The sequence below is a fragment of the Rhipicephalus microplus genome, unplaced genomic scaffold (genome assembly GCF_043290135.1).
Source record: "Rhipicephalus microplus isolate Deutch F79 unplaced genomic scaffold, USDA_Rmic scaffold_25, whole genome shotgun sequence".
Taxonomy (NCBI): domain Eukaryota; kingdom Metazoa; phylum Arthropoda; class Arachnida; order Ixodida; family Ixodidae; genus Rhipicephalus; species Rhipicephalus microplus.
The window spans coordinates 2,985,239-3,003,460 of NW_027464598.1; the positions used below are offsets into that span (position 1 = coordinate 2,985,239).

An 18,222-nucleotide genomic window follows, 5' to 3' on the forward strand; every position below is an offset into this window, starting at 1 on the left:
GAGCTTCCAACCCCAATCCCACGAGAGAGGACTGGGAGGCGGCCCTGCTCGGCTGTCAAGACCTGAATGCCCAAGAGGCTCTGGTTCAACGGGCGCGGGCGGCGTTGCTTACCAATGGAGCCCCGGAATAGGGGTTCCACCTAGTGCTGTGAGGGTAGGAGGCCAATAAGGCCCCAACCCAATCACCTCTCCGTAACTATTTAATGGTTATTAAATGTTTTCACCACCACCACCTTATACACAGAGAACGAGAGCAGGTTCCCGCCGTTCTTCTGTGCAGTGCGAGGATTTCTGTCGTAAACAAATGCTTTGCAGGATATGTTTATGAGCGAGACCATCCGGTGGCCGCTACACAAGCTCACAATGGGTACAGTAGTAATGCGAAAGGTAAATGCATATTTTATGGCTGCCGTTCAATAAGACCCACACAGGACGGCCAAAAAAGCAATTTTAGTTTGCGTAAGTAATCGGCACGGTGCCGTTGGGTCAAGCTCCAGTTTGAATAGAAGTGTTTGCCAACCCGATTAGAACACTAGGCTTTTGGCTGTCGGTAGATTTCACAATGTCCTATCTTCGAAATCCTGAATCAATAACAGTTGCTTCCATCTTGTGCTTAGCGTCTTCTGGTACACATTGTTCGCTTTCTTGCAATTTCGCTTTGGAATGTTGACAACATTTTTAACTTTTTTTCTTTTATTGCTTTACACAGCACACCTACTGTAAGATGTTTCTGTCAAGGCGATTCGCTGGCCTTAATAGCACACCAATGTTGCTGGCATCTGTTTTTCTAGGTAATCTCGAAAATTTCGCAAACACTTAAGCCATTAAGACCTTGCTAAAATTTTTTAGGACCACAGACTTTTGTAGGAGCGGCTTCAGACTCGTATAATGATGTGTTATACTTCGCAAGACTGTCGCTCTGGTGTGCGATTTTCGTGTTGGTATGTGCAGTCCCTTTTTTCCTCTCCATTTATTATTCTTCTGATATTCCGTCCTCTTCTCCTGTGCAAGGTAGCACACACCGGTTATGCCTAACAGCTTAATATCCCTGCTTTTTTTGTTTCGCTTTTGTTTTCCTTGCTTCTTTACTGTATTCAGATTAACGTCATAATAATATAAATAGCTCCTCCTATACTTCATTCGGCAGCATGTCGCCTGGCCTTCACTGCCACATATACGCACTTATAAAGAGCTGACCAAGAATATCTCACAACGTGCTCGATTGTCCAGAAATGATTGCCGCGACGAAAACCTACAAGTCCAAGCTATGTTGAGATCTTTAATGGCTGTGATGCTCACTATTTTCAACAAAATAGCGATTACGTCATTTCAATGGACACTACAGGTTCTAGATCCCGAGAAACCAGTCCTGGTAAGTTCTCTTTATGATTTAGGATTCTACCCTATGTATAGACAACCGCAGAGGAACCAATCTTCAATATTTCTTGGTTTAAGACTTGTTATTTTTTTCTCCTTGCTTTCTGCAATTTTTCTTCCCTTTCCATTTGAAACCACACAGGATAGTAAACCGGTTGCAACATTGTTAACCTCTCTGCTTTTTTTGCTTTTTTTGTTCTTGTCTGCTGAATTTCATTAAACGTGTGTCCAGCAAAGCTAAACTAGCCTTTGAATTTCACTTCTTCTTTTTAGCCTAAGGTAATACAGTTTAGGAACGCGTTTTTGCACCATAGAAGCTTGAGTTTCTTCGGAGTAAGAAGCCTAGAATATGCAAGACACTATACAGGGGCATTTGTTTAGCTGATAATGTTTTTTCCAGATATATAATGCTACGGCATCACTCGAGTAGGATTTCTATCACTTTGATGTTGTCGAAGCGTTAGCGTTGATGCGGGTGCCTGCTGTTCACAGCTTTGTACTGAATATTTTTTGTCTCTTTTCTGTTTATGATGCACCTCTCTGTAAAGCATTTGCACATTAGAATATGTTTATTCCTTGCTGATGCTGAACACGTGCACAAAAAATGCTGTGCTAACGTATATCAAGTTTGACACCGTCTAGAATACGTGCCCCCTGTTGTCGAGCACCTCGCTCTCTAGATGTTCAAAGTTAGATATTGCATTCAGGAGTGAAGCAGAACGTTCAAGCGGAAGTCAAATTACGGCCTTTTCTGCTTCGAGGCTCCCAGACATGTCTTCAATACTTTGAAATTTCTTACTGTGTTGTTCAACGAATTCAAACGCCAACATTCTGAGCATAGGTTTATCAATTTGTGTGCACCACGAAGTGAGACGTTGTGTGGGCAAACAAATGGTGCATACTTTCTATTTTTAACGCTTTCACCAAAGATTGCATAGACGACTTTCGTCCCTTTCAAGAAAGTGATTTAGGGTGTGCAGTGAAGCACGGAAACATCTCCAAACGGTATGAAATATCCGGGCTGCAAAGCGAACAAGGAAATGCACTACAGAAGAAAGTATCCAACACTACCGAATTCTTGCGAAACCGAGAGTTCAACCTTTCATGGCTGAATTGTCACGAAGGTGCAGCCACAAAGGAAGCGCCGCCAACCCAGTTCCTCCTCTCGTTTAGCTCGTGGTATACTAGAGGTCACTCTCACTGCGCGCCATGGTGCACAAAGTGCGAAACGCTGCATACTATCGACCAGGTTGGCCGATTCTCAGAAGGTGTATGCGCGGAAAGTGGACGAAGGCATTAGCAATTCAGATGAGAGATGCTGCAGCACAGCGGTGCCCTTTTTAACGGGTGGTTTCACGAAGTGTTCGACCCCGACAGTTGGCTTGAGACCTCTCGGGAGCCAAGGCAGAGATAGCGAAACTTGCGCGAATCTTCATACGTGTCACCTGTAAACATGCGGCGCTTTCAGTTTGCTCTAAAACATTTTTATTTTTATTTATATAATAGAGCAAAGAAAGCGAATGCAGTCCTTGGTTGCGCTCTTTCGCCTGTCAATGCAAAAAGTGAAGTAAGCTTGCTTGAAAATGACTGCTTCTGTCGGTGGTTTAAAATACCACTGATGGAAAGAATTTTTTTGCACAGTAAGAGAGAGAAAAAAAGAGAAAAAAATGAGAGAAAGGCACGGAGGTTCATAAGAAATTGGAGCATCCTGTTTGCTACCCTGCACTAAGGGAAGGGAGATTGAGGAATAAAGAAGGGAAAGAAAGCGAAAAGCGAAATGGATGCGCGGAAGAGAAAAAAAAAGTGAGCTGGGATGCTATAGCCTATTCAATAGGCATTCAAAAGGCCACGCAAAAAGTTCAATAAGGCCTTTACTGGGTTTCTGTACGAAGACTCATTATGTCGCCTTTCAAGCACTGACTGTTCTGAAAAGGGTCTGTCGTCAAGGTGAGCTAACGCAGCAGCTAGCTGCCGTCTTTGCACGCAGGGCAGTGACAAAGAACGTGCTTGATCGTTTCATCGCTGCCGCAATGGTCGCTAGCAGCATAATAATTTTTTTTTCAAATCGACCAGGTGATTACTACACTAAAGCAGGATCAAAAATAGATGACCCTTATGCTTTCCGTGGCCTAATTTTCGAGTGGATGTATTTGCCTGTTTGCAACGAGAAAAGAGCCTTGCCAAAAAAATTATCTCTCGTTTTTTTTCATGATGCCTATGTATTTCATTTTCTGCTGCAGATTTTGCCATGAATTTGTTATTTTGGGAAAACCAATTAAGATACAATAATATCCTATAAATTCGTCTTTTTTAGCTGCTTGTGTTCTCATTGTATCCGCCTGAGGGACGTCTTATGACAGCTGGAAGGAGAAAAAAAGCTAAAGTAGTCGCTTGCAACAGAATACACAAAACAAAACCTTTGCAAAACAGAGCTAGGCTCGCGATAATTGTAACGAAGTATGAAAGACCATTCTGAGCTCTTGCTGCTTGAACAAACAAATGTCTTGAAAAGTGCTCTTCCGGGCGTCACATACATGCTTTTAAATTGATAACGCACGAAAGGTACATTCAAACAGGTGGAAACTAATGCTCCGGTGTGTATCGTGTACAGTTCAAGAAGTGGTAATACATTGACTAGATGTTTTAGGACAATGGTGGCAACCTGTCGGCGAGAGCCAAGCGTTACCATATCTGACTCCTTTCACTCGTGATTTAGGAAAAGAGATTGTGAATAAATATAATAATGCGATTTTCTCGAGAAAAATGTGTTACCAGTTAAATACTCCTCTCTTGTCTGCAATCTGCTTCAAAGTTTTTATCTGGCGAATCATTTGATAGCTGTTTTATGAGTTACGGAAAACATCTGCGATGTCGCTAATGAAATTGCCTTGACTTATTCAGACGAAGAGGAGATTATCAGTGTGCCGGTGAAGGAACAGGTCAAGAGAGAAAGTTACGCTGGGATATCTGAATGACAAAAATATTTATACAGTGGCAATATTCCTTATTTAGAAAATAATATTGAGCTTTTGCCATGAAAGCAAGACACGAGGTTAATTTCGTAGCATTTTAGTTCATTAGCCAGACAACGCACCATGATTGTAAATTGCTAATTTCACTAAACCTGTTAATGTCCGATCCGCTGCTTACAATGAAGCAGGTTGGGTACTGTTTTCTAAACATTCAGGAGGTATACTATTGTTGTATTACAATTGTTTTGATTAAAAAAAACTAAAACGTCATTCAACAAAAACTTTCAGATATGGCGTCTCATGAGGTGCTCAACAATCAAATCACCATTGTTAACAACGGTAAATTGAAAAGGGCTGGTCAGGAAATTTGTGATCTCCGTGGCTGTAAAACGATGTATAATAAGGAAAGCAACGCTTCGTTTTTAGTGTTTATGGCAGTGATCAACAAAGGCTGCTGCAAAATCTGCTAATGACACTTTCCTAAAGGCTACTCCGACCGCTATAACGCCGATAGGTAATGAAACTTATTAAAACTGAAAGTACCTCAAAGTTTACGCAAAAAGATGCTTAAGTTGCTATTTTACTTCACATTTGTTTTACGTTTGTAGGAGAGTCGGCTTTCAGCAACCATACTTTTAAAATATTTGTTCAGCCATGCGCCCAAGTATTCTCTTAACTTCGTCGCAGTATTTCTAAAGGAAGTAAATAATGCGTCACACTTCGAGAAAATGTTGGTTAAGTGCTATAGTGCAAACTATATTACGCCAGGTCAACCTGTGATGGTTCAATGAAAACTTTAGAGCAGTTTGTCTACCATTCACTACAAAGCCGCTTAGGCAAATATGCTTTTTGTCAGTTCAACTGTCCAACTTTATGAGCGTAATTATGAAATCACTACCACCACGACCTCTTAAAGTTTCTGACAATATTAGCATATCGGGATTGGAGCAACACGCAATAATATGCCAAAGCCCCAACACCTTTGTCCGTATGCAAGCTTCTTTACAACATTTTGTTTTCGTGCAGGATTGACAACCTTTTGTATACCCCATTGTCTCGTACTACCATTGACGAAGTAGACGTTTTGGAGAAAATAAATTACTGTCTAATGCAGTGTAGCAAAGTCCTTGGATAGCAAAGGCTCTGCTTACATTGAGACTCCACATGAAATACATGGATATGACCTTCATTTCGCGTGAGTTCTCCTTTTAAGACACACCCTGTTCCATGGGGGATATTATAGGTAGTCTTCAAAAAAGGCCTCTCAAAATCATCATAGTGAGAGCGCGGTGATTGGTTTGGCGGCTGCTGGCATCGAAATGAAACGAATGTCCGAGTAATCAATCGTATGGTAAACATATGGGCAGCAGCTGGTTACTCTATATAAGAATCTCCATATGAAATACTGAAGGCACTGCAGCCATGGCCACCACGGATAAATAACAAAGAGATGAAAGGACTTCGTTGCTAAAGACTCTAATATTTGGGAGGACTACTGAGTGGACTGCACTGAATGAGGGCTCTGAGATTGTATGAGTGCTTTGTTAAAATCAGAACTTTCGAACTTACCGAATAGGGAGCCGAAGACGATTAAAACGACCCAATAACAACGATTAAAATCAAACAAAAGCAAAAAGTTTTGGCCCCCGTATTGTATTGGATTTTCGTTCCCAAGTGAAACTCACTTTTCCCTTCTTCTTAACAAGGCTACCGTATGGGGGCCGTAATTGATTGCTTTTCTTTTGCTTGTAGCCGAGGCCGGTGTGTTGTGTTTGTTGAGTTCATGTCCATTCCTGACTATATATATATATATATATATATATATATATATATATATATATATATATATATATATATATATATATATATATAGATATAGATGTATTTCAAGTAGACCATTCGTGAGAAGTCACAATGTAGTTTATTTCTTTCGACATTTCAGCCAGAGTCCAGCCTTCATCAGGAATAGACCGATCCCACAGGCCAGTTTCGCGACGCCACCGCTGCCGCGGCAGCCGCGGTGCATGCCGGTACTTGTAGTCGTCCGGGCGCACCAGCCAGCCGAAGTGCCTGAGCGTTCCCTTTTCGATAGATTTTTCGGTCGTGTGGAGCCGTCTTACGATGGGAGGATTTACGTGCTGTGTTCCTGGATGCTACAACAACAGCACAAGGGATAAAGGCTTGGGTTTCTACGTCTTCCCTAAAGAGCAAAAGCTTCGGGAGACGTGGATTCAGCGTATCAACAGGGCTGGACGGGGCGGCAGGTAAGACATCTTATTAAATGTATAGTGCCGTTTGAAACTAAATAAGCGTATTGCGGTGGTTTTTTTATGTGAATGTTTAATCATGAAGCTTAGCATACCAAAGAATATGATCTTTGCTCACTCTGCCTGCGTATACTCTTACCGGATAGCTCAGCCGCGGTTCGCGGTTGTGCATGCCGGTCATTTTTTAGCGCATCTTCCTTAGTCTAGCGTTTTTTGTTACCGCTGCGTACTAATATTATTATTATTACGAGTTGTAGTGCTGAGGTCTTTTAGTTTTCCATGTTGCGCAAGTGCAGCACCACGTACGCGGCTTGCGTTTTTTTTTTTACAACGCAAGTGGCAAGCATGCAGGCATAAGGGGAAGGCAAGCTCATTGACGAGGCTCTCCTAATAGCTCTACCGTACATCGAGACCTTACTTTTTAGAAACGACGTAACGTACTTCACGGCACGCTTGCAACAACTTACCCAGAACTCGTTGTGCCAAACGGCGATTAGCTTTCGCGGATCACCCTCGATGCAAACGGTGCCTCTGTAATCTCGTCCTTTCCGTAAAATAGTTATCTGGTGCATGCACGCGGCCGATTTCGCTGCACCTATGCAGATGAGTGGCACAAACAGCTGTATAATTTACCTGTGTGTGGCGTTGTCGAGTGAGGCTGAAAATTAAAATTACATTTGTCATTTGCCCTTGACTGATATGGAACTTTTTGTACGTTAATCAAGAGAAAGTGATACTGTTGTCTTGCAGTGGTAGCATGCAGACTGGACATTTAAAAGGAACCTGAAAACGCAGTAGGTGATGTTCAGTGTCATATGAAATACGTACGTTCCTCAAAATATCAGCAATGGTATGCAGCACTTTTTCACTTATCGTTTATAATGAAAATGACTGGAAGTAACAAGGTGCTTACACAAAAGGAATTCAGTGCCGTTTAAGCACCTTCTGCAATGACATCTTCATTGCAACCGTAGGTTCTTTTGTTTGTGCTGCAGAAAATTACTGATGCGCATTTTTTGCAAATTTGTTTTTCGTACAGGTTTGGCGTTTCTACGTCAACCGTTTCGAGGATCTGGGTAACATGGCTGGATTTTTTGGACAACAGGCTTCGCCAGGTATGTCAGCACCAGTTATCTTTTTTTATTGCCTTTTGTTTGTGGTCTCTGTGATGGCCGCGACAAATTGCAACATTTATGGGAAGGGAGAAAGGGGACTGGATGGAATTTTAGGTATAAAAGGCCAACTGTACACTGATCAGTCGCGTAGCCAGGGTTCTATTTCGAGGGTGTTTGTCAGCCTTCCCCTCATGGCCAGATATATTAGCCCCCACTACTGCCTTTCTGTCTGTCAAGATACCTGCTAAGAACGTACAGGTAATTTAATTAACCGAAGCATTCTTTTTTAAGCTTACTGCAAGATTGCTCAGCTTGAACACCTTGTGTTTGCATTCTAAGATGGATCGATTGAATTAAAGTAAATTTCAGTAAAACTACTCGTTAGGCAGTTGGTGCACGCTTGTAAAACCCAGAGCGCAAAAATTCAACACAGGCGAAGCACAATGGGACAAGCACTCACTCTCAGCTAAAAATTATTGGAAGCAACGTCACATGTCACCTCACCTTAAATGTACTCATTTCACTTTTTTTTTATTCTGCGGGTTGCTACATGGCTCAGTGCCCGCGGCGTTGTGCTGCCCAAGGATGCGGGTTCGATTCTCGGCCGTGGCTTCCGCTTTTCTTACGCAGGCAAAAAGCGAAAATGCTCGCATGTTCGAGATTAAGGTGCTCGGTAAAGGTTCCCATCTGATCAAATTAAACTGAAGCCCTCCACTACAGTGCACCTTATAACTTATGTAGTGCCTGTGCATTATAACTCAATAAATATATCGATGAACCTTCTGGGTCTTACAGCACATGCCCAATGCAGTAAATGATTGTATTTATATGTAACGATGCTTCCAAAAAAGTTTTGTTGAGAGAATGCTTATCCCAGCATGCTTCTCGTGTGCCCGTGTGTTTTTTGCTAATTTTTAGAGCATTTGTAGATTCATTTGACAGTGTTACAAGCTGTGATGACTCATCTTGCGGTCTCTACTGCAGAGCAGTGCCAGTACTTGTGGCAAAAATCAAAGGTGGAGAAGGTGACTTTTTAAACCGTACATTAAGAGCAATGGGGAGATTCATGTGCATTGAGAATGCAGTCTTAGATCCTTCGCATAGATCCACCACTCTAAGACCACTCCCCCCACCCGTTCTTAAGCCACTGATGATATTAATGTAAAAAATATGAAAACCCACTTTTCCTTCTTTTTTTCAGGTCCCAACTTGGATGCCTCCCCACCTGTGCGACAAGTACAGGCCACAAGCTTTCACTGACAAGGGCTACACCACTGTTGACGGCATCCTCGACTGCACCGAAATTTTCATCGAAACCCCCTCGTCATTCCGTGTACAGAGTGAGACCTATTCCTCGTACAAAAAGCACTATACTGCAAAAGGGTTAGTTGTGTGCAGCCCGAACGGCTTTGTTATGTTCGTGTCCAATCTTTCTCCTGGGAGGCTGTCTGACAAGGCCCTAACAAAGGCTTCCGGTGTGTTGGAAAAGTTCTCACCAGGGCGAAGTTTGATGGCTGATAGGGGGTTCACCATCGAAGAAGAGTGCAAGGAACTTTCACTGCACTTGAACATTCCGCCATTCATGGAAGGACGGCCTCAACTGTCTGAAGCAGATGAAACTGAGACAAGGCTTATTGCCAGTGTGCGCATACATGTGGAAAGGGTCATTCGGAGGATAAAGACCTACAGAATACTCTCACAGGTGTTTCCAAACAGCATGTCTGGACAACTGAACAAGGTGTTGCATGTTTGCGCACGCTTGACAAACTTTGTGGGTGAGCCATTGCTGTGAGCAGATGTGAGTGAAGTCTGCATGTCTGCTGATAGGCTGCGCCAGTTCGCTTGCACTACATTTGACTACTTTTTTGGCCATGCAACACAGCCAGAAATCGGAAGGATATAGGCCATTGTGCCTGTTCTAGGAACTGCTCACCGTCTCTCCAAGCTTTTTTATTCACCTTAGCCCAAAACAAGGAACAACCCAATCCCTTCAGGAGGGCACGTACGAAGAGCCGTATCCTTCCCGTGCACATTCAAGCATCATAAGAAATGTCCCTGCCTAGGTTTTGTATTCAGTTTATTTGCTTTGTTTACTTGGTCATTCCCTTATTCTCTAAATTTCTTGAGAACTACGTTTACTTGCACGAAAAGATGTGTTGTCTGCATTGACCCCCCTTTTCTTTTTTGTTGTCATAACACACTGCTACCTGTACTGTCATGAACGTGCATTATGTAATAGCCATACTCTCTTCATCTCTGTCACCATTTCAAACAGCGGCACGTTTTGATGCTTTCCATTAAAATCGAAGTGAACCCATGCCTGGCGGTGTCAATGAATAGGTACATACATTTATTTCGATAGGGTAAAAGCTCGTGATCGTGGCCATAGCTGCCCATTGAGAAGCATACTTGTATGGGCTATCACCATATTGTCCCCTTGTGTCCAGCCATCCAGTCTGCTGTGGTTTAACATAAACATGAAAGGTTAATTAACAGGCTGACGTAGCCTTTTAATGCGTGACAGCATTCATTGATAAACTGAAGGTATGTTGAGTGTATCATTTCCTGCATAGAAACCAGCTGCAGGAGGATAATGGAGCTGTGAAGAAACGGCGTTACACAGTGCTCGAGTAAATTTCAAGAAGCCTGCAACCGCCTGTTTTGCAAGAAACAGTTGTCTAAAAATATTTTCCACATAGGGCTCCAGTACAGTGGTTTATTTGACATTGTTTTCGTGCTTCCCGTAAACTGTGTAGGGCCTTCAGGAAAACAAAAAAAACAGGCCAGAAGGCACATGATAGTACAGGCCTACACACTAGCAGTGGTGGGTAAAAAGTAGGGCCATAAAAGAAGCGGGTCACAACACATCATAGCACAGGCCTACACATTAGCAGTGGTGGGGTAAAAGTTCGAATAGCTCATGCCAAGTGACACGTGAGCAGGTGCCTCGCTGTCCCACAAAACACTGATTCATGGAAAGCTGTGGCATGTGTTACCGGTCTGCTTGTTTAATTCACCTTGAATTAATTCAAAATGAAGGCGAAAAGAGAAGTACAGACAATGCAGCAGTAAAAGAGCCCGTCAATGTAACATTACATTGAACAAAGTGGCAATGAAGACAGACACAAATAACACAAATACCCTATCAGTAAAGAAGCAGTTAATAAGTATCACCAGGCTTTTTACCTCCACAGTACGTAAGCAAGCTTAGGTGCCCCGAGAATTTTTTTAAATTCCACATAAGTTGCTGTTTTGGAGCAAGGCCGGCCCTTACAGTAGCACGCAAGCCATATTGGTGTGAATATTAGTAGCAACAATAACGCCAGTGGTGCAGTTTCGTGTGCTTCATGGCATAAATAAGCAAGCCTATGCCTCCGCGAAATTAGCATGAAGCACACAGACGCTTCATACTGGAGGGCCTCACGCTCATTTGTACTATTTTTCCCCAGCGTGGTCAAGTTATGCACGTGAATGATGTACAAAGAAAGAGGGTAGACTGTTCTTGTTAACGCAGAACAAAAATGCACAAACCTCATACATAAACATCTTTGTTGTAGAAAAGGCAATTTACAGGCACAGAAGCAAAACTCTGGTGGGCTACTTCTACTGGCTTGAAGTATTTATGGTATGACAGAACACACGCACAAGCTTGAAAACATTTTCTAGCTTTACTTTACCAGTTACTGGAAATGTAGGGAAGCAAGTAGCTGGAAGTAAAAAATTTGCAACGTTCTATGAATTCCGTGAAGAAACTCTGGTCAAATGGCACGGAGATTTGTCGGCACTCTTCCTTGCTGTAAACAAACAGCACGCAGGTGTTCAGACCAGTCACACCCATCTGCACTTGCACCTGAGTATAATAGCCACTACTTTTTTTTAGTTCCCCAGCACGCAACTGCCTTTTGGCAAAATCTTGAATTTTTAGGGGCACTTTGATCTCAAGCAGCCGTGGTGCGCAACATTTACACTTCACGAGCCCATCTGGGCTTGAACCTAGAAAAGCGTGATGACGAGAGAGGAAGAGGCCAGTTTCAGTCACCTCAAGCTCCACGTGGCTGTCATTTTTGTCCTGAAAGGCTTTCCTGGCTTCAGGCTCACACAGCAGGCCTCTCTTCATGGCAAATGTTGCCCTGCCTTTCTTTTTCCCAACCACTGCTGCGATGAGAGGTCGGGGATCATGCGGCCCCATTTTGGTTTGGCACGTCCTGACCCATGTGTAAACTCTATGCGCTACAGATGCAGTGATCAGACCCTCCCTATACATATGCCAAAGGAGGCAAGCACTTTGCAGTCGTGTGGCTGCCTCTACGGCTGTAACTTCTTCGTCTGTGTATGACAGCAAAGCATTCCCCTGTTTGGCTCGCTCCAGCCACCTTAAAGGTAGCCCAGCCACATCTTCGGTAGCGGGGCTCTCAACTTTTATTTGTTTTTCGGGAAGAAAGTCATTTGCTTCAAGTACGTCTGCGAAGCAATCGAGCCCACATTCTTTGAAGTTTCCATGCAAGTTTATGAGGCTCAGTGTTGACAGATTCGAGTCTTGTGTTCTCAAGCATGAGTAGGCTGCTCGTTTTTTGTGAAGCCTTGGTGCATCACTGATTTTTTCAGTGGTGTCCTTGGAGAATACAATCTGTTGAAATTGCTCAGTCACTTTTTTTGGATCCCGCGGGTTGTACCACTGCCGTTCACCTTCAGTGCATGCAATGGCATTTGGTACTTCAGTGAGATCATGTTGCGCAATGTGCATCAGCCCGTACAAAACGCAGCAAACATGTTTGCAGACACCACCTTTCCCAGCAACACATGAGCAGCTGCCACTGACAAGCTCCCCATCACACTTAAGCAACTTCACCCCAACACTGTACACTGTCCGTGTTGCCATGGATGCCAGAACTTGTGCCTTCACCACGGTCTCTGCGGTGTCTTCAGTTGAAAACACCAACTTTTGCAGGTGGCCTGATGTGAAAAGCCGCAGGCCAGCATCTCGATGTTTTCTAGCGCCCTTACTTTCAGTGTACCTGCATGAAGAATAAACGTTCACGTTTACATGCTGTGCAGGACTTTTTCCTTCTAGAATATACATTTACACATTCCACCCTTTAGTTAACTGTTGCATAATAAAAATAATCCCACTTTCAGGCCTGCAGAAACAGCTGAAGAAATTTTTGTAATTGTACTTGGCTAGAACAGTTGGCATGAGTACATTCCTGTGCATAAACACCTTTTCATTCCCTACACAAATTTGCACACTCCCATTTTTTGTCCATTGTGCAAGTTCTGAAGATATAGAACTAAAACTAAATTTAAGAAGACTGTCTACTGCAATCAGATATGTAAAAAACTTCATTTTAAAGTGACCTCAAATTGTAACAGCAAAATGGTTGGTAGCTGCGCTAGTTGGCACGTATTCGGATGGGAATCAGTGGAACTTTGTCGGAAACACACGGCACACTGTTGACTTTGTGATTGGGAGCGACGGAAGTAATAGCCGGCGAGAACAAACTTTCAGGAAGATGGGAACGATCGAGTAAAGTCGGGCTCGACTCGATCTGGGCGCTTTGTTACGTGGTCTGAAACTTCACGAAATAATGTGAGGGGAATGGAGGAGAGAAATGCCAGCTTTAATTATTCATTTCTCAGCAATCAAGAGTTGTTGGTCATTGAATAAAAGCTGAGAAAGCTACAAATGGCGTTATTTTTCAGCTAAACACAAAGTTACTCAGACCCGCCGCGGTTGCTCAGTGCCTAAGGCGTTGTGCTGCTGAGGGAGAGAATGCAGGTTCGATTCTCGGCCGCGGCGGCCGCTTTTCTGATGGAGGTGAAAAGCAATAACGCCTGTGTTTTCAATATTCCGGCGCACGATAAAATCCCCAGGTGGTCAAAATTAATACGGAGCCCTCCACTACGGCGCGCCTCATGCCTGCATTGCATCGGCGGATTAAACCACACAATAAACAAAGTTACTGAGCCTGTAGCGTACCACTTTAATAAAGAGAAGAATTTTTGCATACTACAGAGCCTACAAGATGGGTAGAGCTTTGTGGCACTAGGAATAGTTCAAGAAACGTTACACTTTCTGAAACATTTGGGTGTCAGCATGCTCTTTTTTTCCCAAATAGCACTCATCAGTTTTAGAGAATCATGACTGCCGAGTTAAGTTTGCATACCTGACAATGTGCTCCTTTCCAAAGTATGGGTTCAGGGAGCTTGTTTTGCAGGTCCACCCTTGACTGTTGTGGTTGTGTAATACAGATGCCATGGCACAGCATTACACGGAGCTGCAAAAAAAAAACAGAGCCTGAAGGTTAGTTTAATCTGAACATAGCCAGCTAAACTTTCTGCTAAGCCAATACACTTTCTTAGATTACATATTTTTATCAGGGCGTTACCATCTATTGGTGGAACATACAAACATCTGCATGCTGCGTACTCTATAAAAGAACCCCGGGCAGTGTCAGACAGTCGGTGCCCGTTGTCCACGCAGAAGCCAGGCCAATGAACCAGCTGCACGTATTAATAACATAATATGCCTCCACTGCATGATGCTCGTACCCGATGAGTAGTAGTAACGACGTGTGGACTAGTTGGTGTGGTAGCATCATGCAAAAAAGCACAAAAAACAATGAAACGCAGCAGTAGTTCTCATGAGAAGAAAAGAGAAGAAATCGCTCGCCCTGTTTTCAGGACCTTACCAGTACCAAATCTTTAGTCACATGATAGTAATCCCATGACAGGGACTGCACTTTACTAGTGCTGAGATAATCTTCACTGTTGCACATACTGCACACAGTAAATACTCTTAAGAGAAAAAAGCTTAGCGAAGTAGAAATTACAAAGACCATAAACAATAGGGCTATAACAACGAAAAAAAAAATAACTGCAATGAAATAACGCAGGACCACGACAAAAGCCATATTAAAAACGCAATCCATGAAAAGAATATTGATTATTTAAAAATGCAGCCAATGCATTACTGTATCGCAAGAATGCACTTTTCTAGGCGATGCCGTCCTCCAACCACACGAACCTGCAGCTCTCTGGTAACTGCATGTACAGAGGTAAATACTGTTAACAACGCACGAACGCGTGGCTTTCGATACGTGCAGCACAGCCTGCTGATAGCCACTGGCGTAACCAGCGATATTAGGTGACGGCGCTGCGGCGGCTTGGCATGCGAAAGCTATTGCCCATGCTTCCTTTTTTTTGGGGGGGGGGGAGGCAGGGAGAGATTCGACACCAGAAGTCCCTCACCACGACCGTCGCCAACACATAAAATAAACGATATCTGACGCTGATAACCAGCGAAGTCTGGATCATTTTCGCCTTTGGTATGGTTACTACGTTCCCCTTTCTTTATTTCGGAACTATATACCAAAGGCAATAAAAAGACAGCACTAGTTATCAGGGTAAGATAACGTCCCTTGTTGGCTCCGTATCCTTACATGCGGCTCAACCGACAAGTGCGAATGACTGATGAATGCGTATCACAGCTGCTAATGGAGAGCGGCGCGTTTGCATATTCACGTGCGCGAAGCATGGGACGCTACAATGTCAAGAGTTTTCAAAATATAGCGACCGCGTCGTTCGGTGGACTAAAATCAGAACGCCACCCAAATTAAGAATTTCAAATATTGTTACTACCAAATGCTGTATGTTGAACGCGACACTCGTGCACGTAAGTGCCGTAAGACACGAAAGGTTCGGCGCCGCATATAAAGCCTGTCCCCAACAGCATGTCACTGTGCAAACAAACGTTGCAATCCCCGAGATGCACATGCGAAAAAAAACAGTCGCGCAGAACAACCGCTTACATACATCACTCAAATGAAAACGGTACTCAACAGGCAATGAACGGGTGGCTGTCCTAAGTCCCGCCGAAACGAAGGAGTAGCAGGCACTTATGACCGAAATTCGCGCCGCCTGCTCCCATTAACAGACAATGTAGGTATTGAAAATACTCACATGACGACTTTTTCTTGCTGGTGAAATCGGAGAGACGTCCGCGAAGCTCCGGCGCAGTACTGAAAAAGCGGCGGCCACTGCGTAGTCGCTGTAGTCTGGTTGACCGATTGACTACAACTAAGATGGCGGCGGGGCAACTCCGGAAAACCGGCGCATGCGCTGATCGGCTGGTGGGATCGGTCTATTCAACACTAGCAATTCCATCGGGTCGCGTTCCCGATCCAAACCCGATCCAAAGGGTATAACCGTATCGCCATTGCCATCGCGAGCTAGGACTGCTTGGTTCTGCTGCGAGGCTGCCTGTTTGCCCGGCTGCTTCTGTCCTGACGCCGCTACCGCTTTCGCCCTGCGTCTACATTATATTTTGATCAAGGTTCAGCATATATAGTGCTTAAAAGCAGTATATTTTCCGCACCTTGCTCAAAAAAAAGTTATGATGCCACTAGCGAATATATCTCTTCGTACCACCAGCGCTGCGCACGTCACGCCGGCCGCTGCCTCCATTGCGATTGATAGGCTCATCTGCGTCGTCGCATTGCTAGTGTAGGATTCTTGCTCCCATGGCCTTATTTCAGCTTGGGACATTCTCTCCGCTAGTAAGGTTGTTATTGACTGCTCTCGCGCTGAGGTGAAATTTGAAGTGCTTGGAGATGCTCCTTTATTGGACGCTCTTGAAACCGGGGACAAACTATTTGTCGCTGAAGACGCAACAAATAGTTCGTCGTTCGTCGCAAGTGTTGGCCCCTACTTTATGTCATTTTGGAGCTTCATGGTGGTGCCAGCGGACCGCTCATATCGAACCTGTCATGTCCTGTAACACTGCTTCGGGGCGAATACGTCGGGCGTGTTTAGTCTCGACCTTTCTGCAATTATTGACATACGGACTGTTCCTTCTACCGAAAACGAAGTCACCGGATTGGCTTGTGCCTCTTCGCCTCAAATCAGTACGCCTATCGTACTGAGCAGCTTCATCACCAGCACGTGTATCGCAGCGTGCTCAATTTTTATGACTCCTGTACAAGTTTCGTCTTTTCTTTGACTACCAGCACACTTTCCTTGGCTGCACGTCAGCTGTGTGTCACTGCATCGATACGGGTACCAATGCGACTCTGCGTAAAAGACCCTATCGCGTGTCTGCAACAGAGCAGCAGGTTATTGACAATTAAGTAGTTGACATGTTCAAGCGGGGCGTCCTTCAGCCTTCGAATAGACCATGGGCATCTCCAGTCGTTCTCGTTAAGAAGGATGGATCAATTCACTTCCTTTGTTTACTACCGTCATCATAAGAAAATAACTCGGAAGGACGTTTACCCCTGAAGATCTTGGCTACTGGCAAGTCCTTATGGTACCTGAAGACCAACCTAAGACGACCTTTGTCACACATGATGGCGATTACGAATTACATGTCAGTCCTTTTGGTTTTGCAACGTGCCAGCAACGTTCGAGCAGATGATGGACAAAGTTTTGCGTGGCCTGAATGGAAAAACGTGCCTATGCTACTTAGATGACGTGGTTATAATTTTACCAGATTCTCCCACGCATCTCCGTAGGCTATAGATGAAGTACTACAGTACCTAACTGACGGCGGCTTTCAGCTCAACCTGAAGAAATGCCCCGTCACCGCGTGTCAGCTGCCCCTCCTCGGCCATGTTGCGTCTAAAGACGGTATTCTTCCTGACAGCGCCAAGCTTAGGGCAGTTGCATACCTGAGCCTGCATCTCTGAAGGATCTGCGCAGCTTTCTTGGCCTCTGTTTGTATTTCCGGCGCTTTGAACGGAACTTTGCGATGATCACCGCCCCCTTGACTAAACGTCTTCGGAGAGACTTGAAATGTACGCTCCAAGTTTTGTTTGATGTGAAGATGCTGGTAACTATGCACTTGGAACGTGCATTTACCCCTTTTTTATGCTTAAAAAGAAACGTAGTAATGAACCTATTGTGGTTTTAACGTCAAAGAAGTTTGACCGTCTTTATTTTTATCGTAACCTTTTTTGTCGTTTTAAGGCCAAGAAAGAATCTCCCTGAAGAATGTGCCTCACTGGCACAAGTGGCGATCACTCACTGTCCCCGCTTATCATGAGAATTGTTTGCGACGTACCATTGCGCAGCCACCATAGCACCACTGTGTCTCATTTGCTAAATGGAAAAGTTCGTTTAAGAGTAATTAGACTCTATCGGTCACGTACTTTCTTTAGTTACTTTTTTCGGTCTTACATTTCGGCATTTATTCGGTCTCGTTTTCATGGGATAACTTTCCGGTCGGTTCTGGCTTTTCTTTAGAGGCTGTCTCTCTCTCTACTGTGGTTGTTCACTCCACTATATAAGCGTTTGAAAGCTGTGTCTTTTCTATATACACTTACCGCTGTCTCTATTTTGTCGCTGGGGTCGATACAACATGAATATACCTTCTGCAAATGAAGAGTCCTCATCAGTGTGTAATGCGCATCTGTCCCGGAGAAATAAAATTCCTGCTCAAGAAGTCTGCCGAACAATGACACGCATTCCGTGTTTTCATTTTTTTTTGGGTTCGGG

General features: G+C 44.0%; 1 protein-coding gene across 2 annotated transcripts; it reads right to left on the reverse strand.

The window, feature by feature from the left end:
• Positions 1–10,060: 10,060 nt before the first annotated feature.
• LOC142761639 (uncharacterized) lies at positions 10,061–14,564 on the reverse strand. Of its 2 annotated transcripts, XM_075884269.1 has the most exons (3): positions 14,159–14,564; positions 13,896–14,006; positions 10,061–12,746 (listed from the first exon to the last, which is right to left on the reverse strand). In XM_075884269.1, the coding sequence occupies exons 2-3, from the start codon at positions 13,985–13,987 to the stop codon at positions 11,405–11,407; spliced, it is 1,434 nt and encodes a 477-aa protein (XP_075740384.1). In that variant the 5' UTR covers positions 13,988–14,006; positions 14,159–14,564; the 3' UTR covers positions 10,061–11,404. The 2 variants fall into 2 exon arrangements, with proteins under 2 accessions (XP_075740384.1, XP_075740385.1); XM_075884270.1 differs by lacking the exon at positions 14,159–14,564 and having other exon boundaries at positions 13,896–14,063.
• Between the last annotated feature and the right edge of the window lie 3,658 nt (positions 14,565–18,222).